Source organism: Papilio machaon, chromosome 4, assembly GCF_912999745.1.
Source record: "Papilio machaon chromosome 4, ilPapMach1.1, whole genome shotgun sequence".
NCBI lineage: Eukaryota > Metazoa > Arthropoda > Insecta > Lepidoptera > Papilionidae > Papilio > Papilio machaon.
This window is the reverse complement of record NC_059989.1, coordinates 4,708,576-4,722,985: the sequence shown is the minus strand read 5'-3', so window position 1 is coordinate 4,722,985 and position 14,410 is coordinate 4,708,576. Positions and strand designations below refer to the sequence as shown.

The 14,410-nt window shown below is 35.6% G+C and overlaps 2 protein-coding genes across 2 annotated transcripts; one reads left to right on the top strand and one right to left on the bottom strand.

Moving 5' to 3' along the window:
• Window positions 1–6: 6 nt before the first annotated feature.
• LOC106710791 (MLX-interacting protein) lies at window positions 7–12,490 on the bottom strand. Its single transcript, XM_045686829.1, has 17 exons — window positions 12,057–12,490; window positions 10,469–10,575; window positions 8,528–8,601; window positions 8,321–8,446; window positions 7,999–8,155; window positions 7,793–7,888; window positions 7,506–7,679; window positions 7,140–7,433; window positions 6,515–7,062; window positions 6,177–6,391; window positions 5,883–6,094; window positions 5,342–5,463; window positions 3,962–4,135; window positions 3,416–3,543; window positions 2,983–3,106; window positions 1,044–1,173; window positions 7–365 (listed from the first exon to the last, which is right to left on the bottom strand). Exons 1-17 carry the CDS (start codon window positions 12,347–12,349, stop codon window positions 241–243), a joined length of 3,099 nt encoding a protein of 1,032 aa, XP_045542785.1. The 5' UTR covers window positions 12,350–12,490; the 3' UTR covers window positions 7–240.
• Window positions 12,491–12,743: 253 nt separating this feature from the next.
• LOC106710780 (RIP-like protein) lies at window positions 12,744–14,275 on the top strand. The gene is made up of 3 exons (XM_014502941.2): window positions 12,744–12,972; window positions 13,382–13,581; window positions 13,960–14,275. Exons 1-3 carry the CDS (start codon window positions 12,880–12,882, stop codon window positions 14,273–14,275), a joined length of 609 nt encoding a protein of 202 aa, XP_014358427.2. The 5' UTR covers window positions 12,744–12,879.
• Window positions 14,276–14,410: the final 135 nt, after the last annotated feature.

The following is a 14,410-nucleotide window of genomic DNA, read 5'->3' as shown; positions in this document are numbered from 1 at the left end:
GGCAAGATATCCTTGTTTGACAATAGAAAAATATGTCAAAAACATAGATACTTATAAAATAAATTTGCATGGTCATGTGAATGTATTGTAGTATAACAATTTGCAATCATACAATTTACTAAATACCCTGCGTCTGTGTATACACATTGTCTGGAGTGTGATGTGGGCGTGGGCGCGGTGTGGGCGCGGTGTGGGCGCGGTGTGGGCGCAGCGTGGGCGCGGTGTGGGCGTGGGCATGCGTTATGTGGGCTCTCGCTTGACGCCGGCGCCGGCGGCCGCGGCGGCGCGCGCCTCCTCCGGCAGCCGCTCGGGGCTCGTCAGAATGTCTGTCGTAGTGCACAACACTCGCAACGAGTTCAACACCGCTGTATAAATAAATACAAGGACTATTAGTATTTATAACTTAGAAATGATTTTCAAAAAGTTTCAAAGTAATTACAGCTATTATATTATAATTGGTCGTAGTAATGAATTTATTCAATATCATTGGAAATGTTACTTTACTATTATTAATGTGAAGATGTATGGAAGTATAGATGGATGTTTGTTAGTAGGTAAACTCAAGGGGCAGCTGCATGGATCTCAATGACTTTTGGTATAGATGTAGAACACAGACTGAAAGATCACATATACCAGTATGATCCCGGAAATGTGTAAGGTTCATGTTTGATTTACTTATTTACTTGATATCTTCGCAACGGTTCAACACATCATATTGAAACTTGCCACAAAAATAGAACATAGTTTCAAGTAACACGAAACACTTTTTTATCTATATATATAAAAGAAAGTCGTGTTAGTTACACTATTTATAACACAAGAACGGCTGAATCGATTTGACTGAAAATTGTTGGGCAGGTAGCTTAGAACCAGGAAACGGACATAGGATAATTTTTACCCCGTTTTCTATTTTTTATTCCGCGCGGACGGAGTCGCGGGTAAAAGCTAGTTTTAAATAAAGACTGCGTAGACGAAGTAACGGGCAAAAGTTAGTATAATCTCAGAAACAGTTTTTTTTTTTTAATATTTAAAACCGACGTTACCTGGACGCATCTCAACGAGGGAGCAGTGCTGCTCTGCCCAGAGCAGTGTGGTGCGCACGAGGTCAGCGCCGCTGCCGCACGACACACACGCACTGAACGACTCCACCAGCGCCGCACTCACCACGCTGAACTGAACCACTCTTAAGGAAAATACCATCGCACACAAATATGTTACCCTAGTACACTGGTTGCTTGAGGAATATTATACCACTATCTAATGTTTGGATGGATGAATGGATGTTTGTTAGAAAGTCTCTCCAGAACGACTGCATGAATCTCGTTGAAATTTGGCATAGATAGATGTAGAACATAGTCTGGAACAACACATTGGCTACTAATTTAGTTTTTTTCTAATACCGCGCGGACGGAGTCGCAGTTAACAGCTAGTTAGCAAAATAACTTTTGACGATTACTGATGTACTGTATTATTTTTGTCTGTGTACATAATTGACACATTTGTTTCAATTTTATATAGACAAGTAATTAAAATATAATATATATAATAATTAATGTTTGACACTTGTCAGTGGCCCGAAATAATTTAATATGGTCATTTAATTTTTAAACAATATTAAATCTTTAGAAAAGCTTAAAAAAACTTTGATTCAAATACACCATTCACATGTTTCAGTGTTTATCTTGAATAAGGAAACCATTGTATTATCAATACAGACAATTGACTGAGATAACATCGATGTAGCATCATTTGCCCGCTTTCTCTATAGATTATTTTTTTTTTAAATTGTAACACAAATTAATCGAAATTCAACCTTATACCTTAAATCTTATAAAAAATATGTGATAAGTGTAGTTAAGTATAGATAAGTTTCTTTTTTTTATAATCGCCTAAAAGGTTTTCAACGAGTAGTGAGTAGGCGTATTTTGTTATCGCTATTATCTTAGTAACCGTGGCTTTCTACTGGCGACACACCTGTAGAAAAACTCCCTCACTTCCTTATAGCAAAAATCATGCAGTGAATATGCTAACGATGACTATGCCAGGCTATAAGATATGTGGGTAAGATTTTAGACAATGTTCTTGGATTTAAATTAAGAAACCTTTAGCTTTGACGACATTTTATACAGAGACAAATCGATACGAAGAGACTCTTGTAGCACTGTTTCTTTCGCGCACCGATTGGAAGTTCGCAGTCACGTGATAATGGCTATGAAAAAATGTCCTTCAAATTGATTGAATTTGTTTTAAAACAAATAATTTCGTTCGTAAGATAATATTATAGTTTTTTTTTTAATACAATCTTTAATATGAAACAACTTTAAATGAATGTGTAACATGAGTTCACCACCATTGCAAATTAGCCATTATCCACAAAATAGGAACTATCAGTGGTTTATTTCCATTAATACTTTTGCTAAGTTTAGAGTCGAAATAAAGATAAAATTTTCCAAATGATCCATAGATAAATAATCGTAGCCATATCTGTAGATTTCTAGGCCACACGTATGTCGGTGTATCTCTATGCGTAACTCTATGATAACGCACGTTGATATGAGAGGGGCCAACAGGAGGGGGAGGAGAGGAGATCACGTTATTAAATAATCACAAGCTGTGTTTCCGATAACACGACACGATAAAAGCCGGAACAAAAAGGGAAAAACGTCTACCAGAGGTGTGTGACGCCAGTGAGACAATAACTACTGTAACAGCCGATTCGAGATTTGATAAAAATGGACACTCAATTAGATTAAATTTGTACCTATTACGTTAAATACGTTAGCTTAGCAACAGATAAAATAGTTAAATATCTTTATAATTTACAATTTCATTTTTTTGGAATTACATTTGCACCTCAGTACTTCAGTCATCGGTGCCCTAAATCTCATTCAACGTGGGATTAGATTTAAATTTTCAAAACATTCTACCATATATGGTAATAATATTGTAGTAATACTACAATTGTTTGTTTAAAAAGGATACGAGCCAATACTTCCAGTTGTGCATGGTGCGGTTGGCGACATGGCGCGCGAACATCTCGCGCAGTCGGCCGGCGCGCGCGCGCGACACTGGCGCACCAGTCGCGGGCAGCATAGAGTGACAGTTGCTGCCACATCACATAACACATTTTACTTTTTAAAAAATAAACCAAACTGCCAGAATGGCACTCTTATGAAGAATTCGAATGACATCTTTCTCTCTAAAATTACTGATCTATGAAAAACCGATAAAATTAAAAAAAAAATTATTTAAGTAAATATCATTTATCGAACTACCTAAATTTTTTTAATATTCATTTTACAATTACTGCTATCCTAATAAACTATCCTTATCCTAAATACCAATCCTAAATACCTATGTTTGAATGCAAAAATGTTGACAATGACTAAACAAGTAATAAAAAGTCTTTACTTACGAAATGGAGTTATTCAAGCAATCAATTTGCGCTCGCAAACTTTCCATTTCCTCTTTGATTTGATTTCTTTCCGCTTTCAACTGTTTTATATATTCTGCCCCTTTTTGTAACATTGCAGCTTTACTTATCTAAACCAAAAGACAAATTTTCAATGTAACGGGAACAGAATTTCAGCAACCAGTTTGTGTGAATTCTTAAGATTTTAAAGTTTCGTTAAATTATTGCATCTTTTCAATATTGTGAACCTGTGAATAAACTACAATACTTCACGATATGATATGATACGAACAAAGTACCACAGTATATCTTTACTTCACATTTATAAGTCGTAAGGTCGTGGTTAACATATCGTGGGCATTTTTACACCAGCCATGTCGTGTACAAAGAATTAAATTTGCTTCCCCACTTACAATAAAACATCGTGCAGCAAACTGTCACCATAACAGCTATAATTTAGCCCGTATATTTGCTATGACTAGTTTCCAACCTGACTGCATTGGGGATAAATTCAGCGGAGGGGTAAGAAATAAACGTCTCCGACTGTACCTTGGCGGTGGGGTTGGTGTTGAGGTGCGGTATGAGTGTCTGCAGCGTGTCGAAGCCATTCTTGATGTTGTAGCGCCGCTTCTGCTCAGTGTGCAGATGCGAGCGACGCGCCTCCCGCGACTCCCGTGGCGACCCCGCGCGCGGCGACGTCGGCGACGCCGGCGGCGAAAGCGACTGACGCAACACTTACAGTCAGTTTCCACTGACGAACACTCGTGCGCCAGTGGAAACTTACTGCGGATTTCAATTGCCGCGACAATTGTACTTGTACATTACAGTACAAGTCATATGTTAATTTGGAATTGCAATAATTCGTCAAAACACTGAACCACAGTCGAACTTGGATAAATGATGAGTTCATGGGACCGCGATATTTTTGTCGTTTAGAGGTTTTTTTCATATTAAAAAGACAGCGCTTGGCCACAATCCTACCTGATGTTAAGTGATGATGTGGTTGAAATTACAATAATATAATCTCGTTTATCCAGGTCCTACTGTATTTATGGTCTGTCAAAGATCTATAAGATCTATGCTCTATCAGGGTTATGTCTGAACGGTTTGAACTTAGAAATGTGCTGATCATATGATTGTCATTTAAAAAAATTCATGTCATTTCATACGATGAATATTTATTTCGGTAGGGCATTGAACTCAAACTAGTAGTCACAAACCTAAATAACTTAAATTCTGATCTAAAACGTTGATCATTCATTGTGTTCTTACAAAATAAATATATTTTTAAGCTGTAGCATTCCACACGTTACCTATAGCGCGAGTTGTATATCGTTTTTATAATGTCCCGATAACACTATCATTTTTATTAGGGAACACGCTCTAGACGCGTGTCTCGTCTGAAATATGGCGATATAAATAGTCTCTTATAGCAATTGTTATTGCTTATAGATTTTATTGTAAATAAAGATATGCAAAAATGTGTAAGCATAAAAATGTTTTATTTTAGTAATATTATAAATGCGAAAGTTTAGATAGTTGGATAGATGTTTGTTTGAAGATATCTCCAGAACGTCTCAACATATCTGGTTATTATTAAACATAGAGTGGAAGAACACATAGGCTACTAATTAACTTATTTCTTAATCCCGCGCGGACAGAGTCGCAGGTAGTTAGTATTTGAATAAGTATCACTTGGCACAAGTATCTTGAAACTCGTGTAAAAGCATCTCAACAATGAATTTATTAAAAATAGAATAACTGAGAAAAGAAAAAAAATTTCGTTTCTCAGTTAACGCCCTGAATGTTGATGTTTACTCGTTTAACATAATGTGCTTCTTTAGTATTTTGCGCTAAATTAGTTATCGTCGCTTTACATTTGTAGTCAATAATTCGAATATATTTTAAAATGAACACATTAAATATTACCTGATGCGGCGACATAACATCGTTTTCAATAGGCGACGGCTGAGCCCTCCTTATCGGAGATTTGGTGGGCTCACTTCCCCCCGCGCCCTCATCTTTACCCTTTATTGTGTATAGGTTTTGAGCTGCAAAAAAATTACTTTTTCATTTTAGATAACAAGTATTGTAACATTCAAGGCAAAAGTGTTAAGTTTAAATAAACAAAGAATTTTGGTATTTATTCATTTGTACTTGTAAAATTGTTTTGCGAGCGCAACGCTTCGTTATCTTACATGGCAACAAGTACAAAACATCGTGCAGTTATGTATTTAAAATTCCAGTCAAAATATTGCCTCATTTTTTAGTTTTATCTTCTAAATTACATTGAGAGATAGAATTTTTTGCCGTTGGCATCACAACATGTTGCGCTTCTGTTTCTCTTCCAGAATTTGGAAAAATGTGTGTTACTGAATGTCCCATTTACTTTGATATGTTCGTATGTTAGGAAAGTATAAGTTGGTGTGTGTCAAGTTCGTGTATATTATGAAGGTGTGAGTGAACTAACAGTGGTGCGCGGAGAGCAGATGGGCGAGCATGACACTGGCCTGCGGCAGTGCGGGCTCGGAGGCGACGCTGCTGAGCGGCGGCGGCACGCGGCGCGGCTCGCCCAGACCGCCCGACGTCGACCTCGACCGCAGCCGCAGCGCGCCCGACGTCTCGCGCGTCTGATCACACATCGTTACCATTATTTTGTCCTCGACACTTATTAAACTGCTTCTATATATTGTATTCAATACTCAATATTGCTGTAGCAACAAGCACAACTTTCTTTCGAGTCTACGTCTAGGGACTAGAGAACTGTACTCTAGACGAAACACTAACCCTAGGCGTATGTCTGACGGGCGAGGCGTCCTGCGGCGCGACGAGCACCTGGCCGGGCGCGGCGGCCGGCTCGGCGGTCCCGCCCGCGCTCACCACCCACTCCGAGCTCAGCTGCGCGCCCAGCGGCAGACTGTGCGACCGAAACTGCTCCTTGTTGCGCGGTACAGAAGAACTGGAACCGCTAGCCGCTACCTGCATTATATTGTACATTATTTATGAATAAATATAAATTTTAACAATATTTAAAGGCATTTAAAAGTTAAGCATCTACAGAATGTAATTTTCAATGAAATAAATAACCAACTCGCAACGTACCTGGGAATGCGCTGGCGCAGGCGCTAAGGGGGGCGAGGGCAGTTTGAAGGAGCGAACGTTCGTCGGCGAGGGTCCGGCCTTCGCCTTGTAGGGGTCTACGTGGTTGAGCTGCAAGTACTGCATCTGTGCCGCGGGGGGTCGCGCGGCGGGCGCCCGGGGCTCGTAACCCTGCGACGCGCCGTGTACCGCCTGCGCCGCACTGTGCCCTCCCTGCGCCGCACTGTGCACCCCCTGCGCCGAACTGTGCATCCCCTGTGCCGCACTGTGCACCCCCTGTGCCGCACTGTGCACCCCCTGTGCCGCACTGTGCGTCGCTTGCGCCGTCCCGTGCACTGTTTGCGGCGCGCTATGCGCTGGTATGCTCGCCGAGTACGCCGGGTACTGGTTGTTGCCTATTTGATTCGTGTAATGATTTATTCGCGTTCGCGGCTTCTCCCGACTATACCCGCTGCGACCCTGAATTATGATAGTCGAAGCATATTTAGTGTTCTGCACCGGCTGCTGCAGAAGAGAAACGGTCTCCGGCGCCGTCTGCGATGGCGGTATACCTACAAAATGGGATGGTCTTTAAATAAAGAAAAAAAAATCAGATTACCTAGATAGTTTAAAATAAATCAATTTTAACCTGCATTATACTTGTACGCGTCCGGCTGAGGCGATATTTTTTGCGTAGCAACGAATTGAACCCTAGGCGACTTGGCCACAAAGGCGTTGGCATGCAGAGGCGGGGCGCAGTCTGGTTGGGGCGCGGGCGTCCGCTCGTACGAGCTCTGGGGGAAGGCGGAGTGCATCTCCTGGCCGCCAATGATGCTGTTCGGCAGATTGGTCTGCGTGAACAGCCGGCTATTATCATACATTCGCATCTCCTCGCCTTTGACTTGTTCTGGCATCGACATCAACTGAGTATTGTTACTCGTACCTTCAACAAAGAACAAGTTTAGGGCCCCCTCGTGTCATACCAACTTGCAGAAGAGTGATGATATGCAAATACCATGAATGCTCATCTGACTGGTGGGCATTGTGACTGCAGAAGTATTCTGACTGCCTGCAATATAACCTTGTGGATTATAAGAATCTACGGACATGCCGCTCCTGTACAACGCGTCCTCCGATGGAATGGTCGTCTCTTCGGGCACAGGAGGAAGACGTGGCATCGATAGAAGGTCTGAAAATTTAACTAAATTATAACATTCGCAGCTTCGAACCGAATTAGTAAAACGATATCCATGACACCACATATATTTTAAAAAATAACAGGTGTATAGAAAGCATACTTACCTTGGAGAGGCTCTAGTGTGTCCATAAAATCATCAAGATTAGGCTGCAAAGGACCCAAGCTTGGTTGTATGAAATCAGCTAGACCAGCTCCTCTGGCTGTGACAAAAGTAATATAAATTATTCCATTTCTTATCGAGATCGCCGGATCGCTTCGACTTTATTATACATATTTTTAAAAAGATATAATTGAATATTGGTGAAGGTACCGATCTCCCTGCAGTCAGGGAAGGCGAACGGTTGGTGGTTTGTGATGGTGGAGAATAGCGTGTCACTCATGAAGTTGAGGTAGTCCTCGTCGGTGAGCATGTTGGCCGCCAGATCGCTGCACTGCGAGAACGACTCCACCGTGTCCATGTCCGACATCTGCGAACAAACCGCCCTCTTACCTATCGGACACCTCGCCTATCAAACAACCTATGTCACTTAAGTCATCATTAACTCGGCCACTTCTTGTTCTAATCACTAAGTCCTATTCAAATTATAAGACGACACAAATACAATGTCAACCATACTGAAAACAGTACATACCGTGTCCTGGACTGAGGAATCCCCCTTGCCAAGGAGTCTCATAATATGAAACATGCGCCATTTTTTATATTCTGCTATAACCGCTTCTGCTCTTCTTTTCCAATATTTACCCTCTAATATAGTTGTCTGAAATAAACATTATAATTTTATATGTATACACTTGCAACCTGTATTGAATAATAATTATTTCTCGTATTAGTACTTTACCTCTGGTTTCACGTGTGTGTCAACGTCTAAAGGAGAGGCGAACTGACACACAAATGTATTCTGTTTCTTTATAACTGCAACAAAAAATTCTTCGGGTTACGCTAGGTCTATTTTTTAAAGCTTATTATAATAATTATGTATCGGTCGACACAATTACCAACTTAACATAAAATATAACGGTTATAAAAATTTGACAACATTCGTTTGAAATAAAATAATCAACATGCGAAGGCCGATTATTATCAATCAAAAATTGACGCAATGAAAATTTACTTGCAATCCGAGTTACATTTTTGTTTATCGTACATACAAAGACGAATCTAATAGGACTCAACCATTCCATATTTTTCAATAGTAAAATCAGTTTTCAAACGCCATCGAAGTATGCCTTCGTTCTTTACTCTTGTAGACATTTAAATGACTTGCATAAAGTTATTGAATTGAATTGCGACGGAGTTCACATAGATCACAAAGTCAAATTGGGTCAAGATCAGATTTGAGATGTATATTAATTAGGTAACATTTTTATCTCTGTATGTTTTAGTACTACCAATAATTTTAATTAAATGTTGGTTTTATTTTATTCCATGCCGAATGTGAAATGTACTTTGTCAAGAAAGTTTTGCCAACAACCAACAAACTTAGCTTGGAATTCGTACTGAACTTCGAAAAAGAATCCCGTTGCTGATAATTTTTACTTTTCTTTCTCGCAATCTATGACATAATCAATTATAAGAAGGGTCAATTCAATAAGATCACCAACATTAACTTTTGCATGTAAAAAAGTAAATAAAAAAACAACAGAAATAATGGCGAATTTCGTACGATCCATTTGTTGCCCTTTTTATATTAAAAAAAGATCCTGCCTATCCGGGGTAAGGCTTAGAATAATGGAAGATTGGAGATAACAATTGATTATTGTTATCTCCAATCAATAATGTTATCAACATCGGTAGACGACCCTACGCGCAACTGGAATCTACTAAATCAACAGACATCAGTAATACAATCATACAAATAAGTGTGCGTAAAAAAGATTTTAAAAACCTCATTGTAATTAGCTAAATATATGTAACTATCTGCTTTAAAATGTGCATAAAAAATCTTACTAATATTATAAATGTGAAAGTTTAGATTTAGGTTTTGGATAGATGTTTGTTAGAAGGTATCTCCGTAACGGTTCAATGGATCTTAATGAAATTTAGCACAGATTTAGAACATAGTACAAAAGATCACACAGTCACGGGCTAAAGCAAGTATTTATATAAAAAAAAAAATTACGTAATTAACATAATGAAACAAAATATTATCCACTTATTGTGTTTTTAACATATCTTTTCATTATTATTATATATTCATATTTTAATTTGTTAAGTTTAAAGTTAACATAAAAATTACTGATAAAAATTGTTATCAGTTGCATCATTAAAAACCAAATCATACCCATGTGTGTATATGTATCCTCTCATTTGGTTTAAAAAAAATAAAGACAATAATATTTTTTGTACAAGTTTTTCGGCAGTGGAAACCCATAGTTAAATTATTCATACATAATTGAATAAGCTACTAAGCAAATTATAACAGTTTTCAAATAACTCGCATAAAATTACATAATTAGAAAACACAATTTTTTCATTAAAAAAAAATAACTGACTACCCCTATGACACTCTGGAAAAGAATATATATCAAATGACACCTCACTTGTCAAAGTAATTTAGGATACAGGGAGTTACATTAAAAATTATATACAAACATGCATACATAAAAACTAACATATGTAAGAAAAAAATTACATTAAATTTGGCTTTGGTTATTATAACCAAAACAGTTACATTAAAAACTTCACTCATAATTTAAAAAAAAAGACATTTATTAAAAAGTAACGTGCGTAAGAAGGAGATAGAGGTGTATAAGTAAAACAATAAGAAATGTTAACTTACATTGCATGTGCCAGCATCTCCATATAACATTGTTTAATCTGATCTTGTCCTTCCAACGGAGTTTTATACCTTTGAAACGATTCCATTTGGGTGAGGTTAGTTTTTGTCTGAAGTATATAACAAAAAGTAATTAATAATGGAAACTTACCATGCTTATCCTAAATAGTCTAGTTAACATCACAAATTAATCTTCAAACTGAGCATTTCCACAATCAAATTGACTATAAAAGTTCTCGAATTCATAAGAATCATTTTTGATTTATAAAATATTAAACAGGACATTTTTAAATTTTAAAATGATTTTATTTTTATACAAAGTACAGCTTCAATATAGAACTGCACAACTGAAATGTAAAATGGCAGACAATCTTGTGTAGTGACTTTATCTATACCACTATCAATAAATGATCTTAAGCTTATTATAAATAACAATTTGATAAGAAAGGAGCTTGACTGTATCTTATCTTCATTTCTACTAGAGTAGTTTAAGCAATATATGTACATTTCCATGTAACTAACTTAAAAAGGAGTATTTTTTGCAGTTAATATGCTTTTTGAAATACTATATTAATTTATTGAAAGATCAAATTGATATTTAATATATCTATAAATATTTACAACTTCAATTCATTATTGTTTAAAAAGTATCAAAGACATCTATACTTTAAAATATATGAAGCTTATTTATCTAATATTTTAGTATATTTTCAAATAAAACCAATGTTAATTAATATAAATAAAAACAGTCATCTTAAAAGACCTTAATACTTTATAATTCATGAGAATAATTATTTCATAATGTAAAATAACATAATTTATGTCCTTAGTAACATAATTTAATTCTTCATACACATATATAATATTTTTTCCTCTTTTTTTTAAGAGTTTATAAATTTATTGCTTAAACTTTTCTTTGCATTAGAACTGACAGAAAATTATGTAATAAAAAGCAGAGAGATCATTTATTAATGTTCATTTAGACAGATTGATCATTTACCAATGTGAATGAAAGAATAAAATAATGAAATTCATGTCTCAGCATTCAACACTATTAAATACTAATGTATATATATGTACAAAACCAACCTATGAAAAAGTATAACTTATTAATTTTATCAATAAATTAAACAAATCAGTAAAACTGAATGTTATGGAAAATATTTAACAAAACAATATTTAAAACTAAGCATTCATAGACAGACTTATCTGAGCGAATGACCCGTGTCTTTTATACAGGCTCCGATGACCTATGTTATCTTTGTACTCCAATCCAATTAGAAACATATGCTTCCTAGTTTACATATGCAAAATGCTTTTGAACTGTTATTTGCAAAATGTTGTCATACTCTGTTTTGTTACATTACTTGTTTTATTAAATTGAACAAAATTTCAATGTTAAATATTTTTTGCTTATTGTAATACATAACCCATTTGACCTCTAATTTACTGACTTCATTAAGGAGCTACTTATGCAAAACATTGATTTATTACAACAACCAGGACACTAGAACACATTAATAGAAAAAACCAAAGTTGTGTCTCTGAATCAATGGTCTTAAATTTGTAAATAAAAATATATGAAACTTACCTGTATGCCAAAGACATACATTTGAATAACTTAGTAAGAGATATTTCTATAGAAAGTTGTTGATGTTGTTTACTTTCTTCCTTATCAGACAATGTGTATGTTTCGGAAGATCCAGGTACTGTGTACATTGCGACCACCGTATTTTTCTGAACGGTTTGTTCCTCGTCAGGCACGGGAACAGCCAAATCATCAAAATCATCCTGATCTTCTGCTTCAAAATGTGACACCATAAAATGCCCCGAGTGAATGGTTTCCTTCCCCGTACGGGTTTGGTGCTTTTCTACATGTGTCATTTTCCAAAATTATATTTATTATTTTTTCTTTCAATAAATTGGTGTTATCTTAAATAAGGATTTTCACGAAACTCAACTTTTGGACTTAGCCATATTTTCACTTATCACTCACATTGTTTTTTCCATCTGCTGTCTGTATCTGACAATTTATTCTCAGTGCTGCTATATACTTTATACTTAATATTTATGAAGACTCATTTTTTTAGGCATAGCAACACTGAAAAGCTGTTCTTTTTATATTTTTTTAAACACGTTTCAAAAATTTTATATTTTAAGCCATTGATTTTTAGAAATTTAATTTTTTAATTCCTACGCTTCGCTTAGGGATTATATTTCAAGGGGGAATAGATGGACTATACAACCCGCGTTAATGCGCCAAGGCCAAGTGTCACTGTCACGAAAAACTGTCAGGTGTACAAAAAAATAAAAATATTATAAATCCCGCCTAAACTAACTAAAGTGAAAATTTTCAGATTTCGGATTTAAAATTGCTCTTTTGCTCTTTCGTAAATAGTAGTATAGTTTGAATCATGAATTCGTCAAAAGCCAATTCCCCATCTTTCAAAAATTTAAGGACGAAACAAAAACAGTCCCCAATAGCTATTAAAGAAAAACTTAAAAAGGTAGGTGGTATGTTAATTTCTCTGTTTTAGTAATACATTTGCCTTATTTAAAGAGTTAATCGGCAAAATGTGAGGCATTTTAAAATGATTTATTTTCACTAATACCCGATATTAGCTTATGTATTCTTAGTAATTCTGTCTACTTTAATCTTATAAAATTCCGAAGGTAATGACGGTAACTTATAAATCCAATATAAGTACTCTTGTAGAAACATTCTATATTTTTAGGACTCCATGCTCATAGACAAGTAAAACCCTAACATCAAAGCAAATGTGATTTAGGGGTAGTTATAAATATGTCCTATATAGTATCAACACAATTAACATACTTATCCCACGGACCTATTTTCAAAAAACATTTGTCATCAAAAAATTGTGAGGCAAACATATATACATAAATTATTTATAGGATTACAAAGAAAAAGTGCACAATTGCCGTAATATGCTTCTGGACAAATTCCGAGGGTCTGTGGATGAAAGTGAACTTCGGGACACTCTGATAACAATTTATAAAAGCATGTTTGGATTTCCTAAATTTGAAGAAGCAGATGAAGAAAGTGAAGTACTAGATGAAATAAAAAATGAACTTATTGATGAAGAATTACAATGGTTTGTTCTCGTTTTTTTTTATTTGGTTTTGAAATTTAAAATTCTGAAGTTAATTAAAGTTTTATGATTGCAATTATTTATTAACTAGCTGTCGACTGCGATTCCGTGCAAAATTAAGAAAAAAAAATTATTAGTTGCATATGTGTTCTTCCTGTCAATATTCTATATCCATGCCAAATTTCATCCAGATCCATTGAAGCATTCTGGATATACATTCAAACAAACATCTATCTAAACATTTGAATTTATAATATTAGTAAAATTTTTACACAAATAACTCTGTAACTTGTGTCTTAATAAAAAATAGACCTCTGTAATGTCTAGATTCATAACAAAATAGATTTCTGTTTAGCTAAATCAAAAACATTTTTTCTTTAGGTGCTTGGAGGAATATGAAAAATCACAAATGGATAATGTTGATTGGTCATTGTTAGAACAAGAACATGTCATATGCCCGGTATGTCAAAAGAAGAATTTTAAATATGAAGATGGGACAGTATCTTGTCCTAATTGTAATGTAAATATTAAAACACAAAGTACTTTACCAGAAATAAAAAAAGTAATTTTTGATTCTATTGAAAAACATTCCAAAAATTGCAATGAGACAGCTGAATTCACATCAGTACCTGAATTAAATGACACTCATATATATTTAATATGTGCACATTGCATGGACATACAGTTGATATTGTAATTATGTATCTAAAATTTTGATAAAAAAAATACATACTGTGATGTAGCAACTCTTAACTATGATATACAGTTGAACCTGGATAAGTGAAAACCTTTTTAAGCAATGAAAATATTACGGTCCCTTGGAATTTCGATT

Excerpts from the sequence above, each read along its gene's own strand:
- LOC106710791 (XM_045686829.1), bottom strand. The coding sequence starts at position 12,349 with ATGACACATGTAGAAAAGCACCAAACCCGTACGGGGAAGGAAACCATT. Across the intron at positions 6,095-6,176 it reads AGTGTTTCGTCTAGAGTACA|AAGCAGTTTAATAAGTGTCG; the intron begins GTTCTCTAGTCC and ends TACAATATATAG. Across the intron at positions 3,107-3,415 it reads TGCTTGAATAACTCCATTTC|CAACTGTCACTCTATGCTGC; the intron begins GTAAGTAAAGAC and ends GTGATGTGGCAG.
- LOC106710780 (XM_014502941.2), top strand. The coding sequence starts at position 12,880 with ATGAATTCGTCAAAAGCCAATTCCCCATCTTTCAAAAATTTAAGGACG. Across the intron at positions 12,973-13,381 it reads TTAAAGAAAAACTTAAAAAG|GATTACAAAGAAAAAGTGCA; the intron begins GTAGGTGGTATG and ends AATTATTTATAG. Across the intron at positions 13,582-13,959 it reads ATTGATGAAGAATTACAATG|GTGCTTGGAGGAATATGAAA; the intron begins GTTTGTTCTCGT and ends TTTTTTCTTTAG.